We start from the raw sequence: 5,048 nt of genomic DNA on the forward strand, positions 1-5,048 counted from the left end.
AAAGCTGTATTTGATGTGAAAGAAAAGGATTCATCATTGCACTGATGATAGATTTGAGAAAAGGTATGGTATGTTAAGGTAACATAGCCTGGAGGCAGTGCATCATAATCCTGTCGAAGGGTTTTCATGAAAGTACGGTTATACCAATACAATACTGTATAACATTTACCTGGTGTAACTGTGGATCACTTTATCAGTTTCATTTGTTTCTTCTTCTTCACAGTAGTCATTATATTTCGACACAAATTTTCACTTTTCACTTTTAAAAAATTACTGTATTATAGAAGATACACTGGCAAACTTTTGGGCTCTTTATTGTCTTGCTTTACATTATGTGAACAGAAAGTTATGAAGATTACAATAACGGTATTACTTAATTTTAACATCCCAGTCTGATTGGAGTTAAAAACGTTGAGGCGACGTTGCTCCTCTCACTTTGACTTTCTATGTAACGAGGCAACGGACACAGCGGCGGGGTGGGGGTGGGTGGGGGGGATGGTAGGGGTCACGGCCCAACACCACCATGTCTCCACGGTGGCTGTCTGTCCGTCCGTCCGTCTGTCTGTGAGTTCCCTAGCTGCATTATGTTTCTACTGCATCTGGTTGGCACTATCTAAACTACGAGGAGAATGAGAAATGAAAAAGAACAAGTCTCATTACAGAAAAAAAGCAGTATTAAAATATCACATCTCCACAAGTGAAAGATGCAACTCAGAGTGCCATAGTGAAGCAAGGCAGCAGTCTACTAAGAGTCCATCTCTCCACTTCACTGCTTGTTCACCCCTCCACCTAATTTTCCATAAATGTCTTTATTTTCAGTCACTCCGCAGATAGCATAATTTACACAAGACTTCCCAACTGTCAACAGGCAACTTCAACGTTAACTTGCATTAACTATGTATGGATTGTTTCCTGTTCCATGATATGTGCTCAAACCATGTACTGGGCAACTGACAAACGGCACAGCCACACAGGTGAGGTTCACACGGCAGGATATATTCAATGCACCTCCACCGCAGAGCCAGTGACACGGCAGCCACCACGCACCTCACTCCAGGGTAGCTACACAGGTCTTCTCATAAGCACATTTAGGTCATCTAGTGTTACTGTTCCATGATAAATTAAACTAGCAAGCGCATTTAATAAACCACATTGCAGCTTAGCTGAAAAAATGCAGTCAGCAAGAGGTACAAAGAGAGAGGATTTAGATCAGGTCTGATCTGGACCCTGAGCAGGCTGCCACACACACACACCTGCTCTGTTTCAGGTGTTATGTACATGTACAGATAAATTTACAAACATACAAGGCAGAAGTAAAGCATGTGGCAAGGCTACATCCTACGTCATGTGTGGCATACATATTGTTCACCTAAGTCCTTAATAATTTGTTTAATACAGGTGTAAACAGAAGTACACCATTATGTTGCTGTACAATGTATACAACACTGACAACAGACTGGCTGGCCTATGTACCACCTCATGTGGACAGTTTTGGCCTCTTTAGGTCCCAGGGGTCACTTGACTCCACTTACTGCTGGCAGTTAAGTGCACATTAGTGGTTCCTTAACAAATACAGGACATACTTGCAAATTACCACTCAAAGACAACCACTGTCATCAACACACAATCTTGTGAATATACAAATCCATCTGGGGCCCTTATCACAAGTTTTGGAATAGTGAAAGTTAGGAATATAATAAATAATTTAACCAAATGCATTGTATCAGCAAATTAGGAAAAAAGGTTAAACTACTGAGAAGTGTTTATGCCCTGGGTGAGGTGGAGGTCTGATGGCAGGTGTTGAGATGTGCTGGTGGAGTCCGTACCACTGGCCAAAACTATTACTGAACATGGCTACACCCTCCTGCCTCCTAAGCTTTGGCCTGGGTGAAGATGTGGAGGTACATCACACTGCCTTGCTTTTCCTCACACATCACTATCTTGACCTCTGCTTCCCATCAAAGGATGGGGTGAGGTAGGGTCTGTCACACTTCACTATCTATTATTCTTTATCAGCATTGTAAAAGTGAAGCATATTTCTGTCAAACACTGATAAGGTTTTACCTTGATGACATACTCAATTCTGGCTGGCACTTGTTGTCTCAAAGTAACTATTAAAGATGTAATTTTCTAACATCATGATCACAAATTGTCTACCTGATTTAACATTTTTACTCCATTTATTACTATATATTTACCTCCTCCCCAGTACCTATAATTAATGTACACTTCATGATCGTGAGCACTACAACTGGTACTCTGAAACTGCCTCAAACTGATATATACAGTATTTGTCAGATTTAACCAGTTAAAATAATAAATAATTATTTAATCAATGGATGGATCATCTGCTCAAAATACACTTTTCTTTGGCTGTAAGGGCTGTTTCCACACACTATAGGGAGTAACTTGGCATTTCACTTTCCCATAAACTGACTTCCCTCACATTTGGTTCATCAGAATGTGCAGGAATTAAATACAGACCAACTGTTGCCAGACTGGTGAGCACAACTACAGATCACACTGTACACCATACACAAACACCTCCTTGGGATAAAACTGTCCTTTTTGTTCACACATTTACGAGGCATAGATGTGCAAGACGCCATTTGCACGGCGCAAATATTCCCTTGTACTGAGGGGCTGCCACTAAGCATGTGTTCTTGAATCACAATATTGCACTGCATTTACAATAAAACACTCAAAAACATTTTCACTTACACCAGTCATGTATCTGTCCATTCCAAACCTCAACACACCCCTTGCACGAAAACATTAGTACCAGTTGCATAAATTAATAATGACAGCACGCAGCAACTCCCATACCAAGGGGGAAATGTACTAAATAATTATTAGAAAAAAAAAAAAGTTAAAAAGAAATGACAAGAAAAGAAGTTGGGAAGGGGGGAAGGCAGAGAGTGTACTTCTGTATGTATCCGGCAGGGGATGTGATGGTGGGAGCTGAGTTTAGGAGTCAGGGGTAACACTGTGATTCAAGGGAAGGATAAGGTAGGGAAGGGGAGGGAGGGAGGTCCGGCTGCCATGTCCGTAAGGTCACACCACCAGGACACTTCAGCTGACCGGCCACCAACACAGGGCACGAGAGGAAGCAAGTGAAATCATCCACATAAACTAGACTACAAAACAGAGGGGCGCTGAGCTTACGCCCCCGACGTCCACACCTATGGGATGACTAGACATTGCCAATCACATCCTGCTTCTTTTTTGTTCTTTTTATATATTTATATTTTAATATTCCCAGTGACTATGTGGGGCCACAACACAATGGCTATGAAGAGAACTGGTGCACATGGACTCTCAGCCTATGTACAATTCATGAGAGGGATGGGATCAACTACCTTCACAGACAGAGTAGACATAACTGTGGTCTGCATTGAATCAAACTTGGGCAATGACATATACTATCTCCTAACTAATGCAAAGTAAACTACAATCACAAATTTTTAAAAACTTTTTGTGACCTGACCCAACTCCTCCTCAAGTTCTGTATTAAAAGCCCTCTCCAAAAACACAACAAATTCACCTACCAATAACTGCAGATAAAAAAAAAGATCAGTAAATCATAAAAACCCAGAATTAGGCTCAATACCTAAACAAATAATCAGTCCACTGGATATATTCAATTTCCATGAGGTGTTTGGGGAGGCACTGGGAGCCATCATGTCTCCCACTAAGTTACATGTCCCACTCTTGCTGCATTATATATACTGTACTTTTTATGCATCTCCCACATCATACTATAACACTTGCATCACTGCTGTCTCTCTCAGCAATGCATTATTAGGAGAGATTTATCATCAAATTCATGTTGGCTACCATGGAGTTAATAGTTACATACAGAATTAGACATTTAGCCTACAGCTCTATCCTGGTAACACGACGCTCCCCCGGTGGGAAGCTGGGGAGGCGCAGAAATACGTCCGGTGGGCAAGCCAGGCAACCCACACTTCCACGAGCTTAACAGTGATCTCTACAGAAGAATATGACTCATGAGAGAATGCACAGCTATGCTCATGGCTTGTCTTAATGATCAGAATACATCAAAACTAAGTTATTTTTTTGCAAGTCTTGTGATTATGGCTTGGTTGTAATGACCAGAGTACATCAAACTATGTTGTTTTAAAAGTCCTGTGCTTATGGCTTTGTTTTAATGACCAGAATACATCAAACTAAGATATTTTTCAAGTCCTGGCTATGAAGTGGTTCAGTGATGGTCGAGGGCATCGGAAGGGAAGTGACGAGCACTGCCTGCCCACGCCACAGACCAATCTGGGGTCATCTGGGCTACTGGTGATGGGGCCTCACTGCTGCTGCTGCTGCTGTTGCTGGTGATTCAACTCCAGGGCCTGCAGCTTCTTCCATAGCTCATCACGCTCTCGTTCACGTTTCTTCTCTCTGTCAGGGATTACACTTTACTGTTTACAGTTCATAACATAAGAGTAAAAAATTTATTTCCTGTCATCACACCATGTGATGACAGGAGTGAGAGAGAAAGAAATTCAGGCTCTGGGATGAACTGGATGAAGCAGTGGGAGAAATCCCCAGGAGCTATAAAGTGATCATAATGGGCAATATGAATGGAAGAGTAGGCATGGGTCCTGAGGATGACATAATGGGTTGTAATGGAGTACCCGGGGAAAATGGTAATGGGAAGCAACTGAAAGATGTATCAAGAAAGGAGGTTGTGCATTTGTACCTTGTATTTCAAACACAAAGATGCACATAAATATACATGGTACAGAAGGAACAGGGATCATGTTGAAAGGACCCTGACTGATTACGCACTCATAGAGAGGTCAATGCTGGGAATGGTTGCTGATATGAGCGTCGTGAGAGGACAATGTGGAGGTCTGTCAGATCACATGACTGTGGTATGCAAGATCAAGCTAAGAGGAGTTAGGTGGACTTGGAGAGACAGAAGCACTCTGGGAGAAAGACTGAAAGTCGAGAAGCTGAAGATCAAAGAAATGGCAGATGAATGGAGGACCAAAGTAGGAGAGGAGTTGGAATCAATGAGTTGGAATGAT

At 42.0% G+C, this 5,048-nt stretch overlaps 1 protein-coding gene across 1 annotated transcript in view; it reads right to left on the reverse strand.

The window, feature by feature from the left end:
- Positions 1-298: 298 nt before the first annotated feature.
- Positions 299-5,048, reverse strand: part of wdb (serine/threonine-protein phosphatase regulatory subunit widerborst) — a 138,374-nt gene continuing 133,624 nt past the window's right edge. The window contains exon 11 of the mRNA XM_080280528.1: positions 299-4,416. Within this exon, the coding sequence (XP_080136654.1) occupies positions 4,323-4,416 (94 nt within the window). The 3' untranslated portion in view covers positions 299-4,322. The remainder of the gene's footprint in view (positions 4,417-5,048) is intronic.

The sequence above is a fragment of the Coenobita brevimanus genome, chromosome 85 (genome assembly GCF_032717465.1).
Source record: "Coenobita brevimanus isolate Jiangsu-jjx chromosome 85, ASM3271746v2, whole genome shotgun sequence".
NCBI lineage: Eukaryota > Metazoa > Arthropoda > Malacostraca > Decapoda > Coenobitidae > Coenobita > Coenobita brevimanus.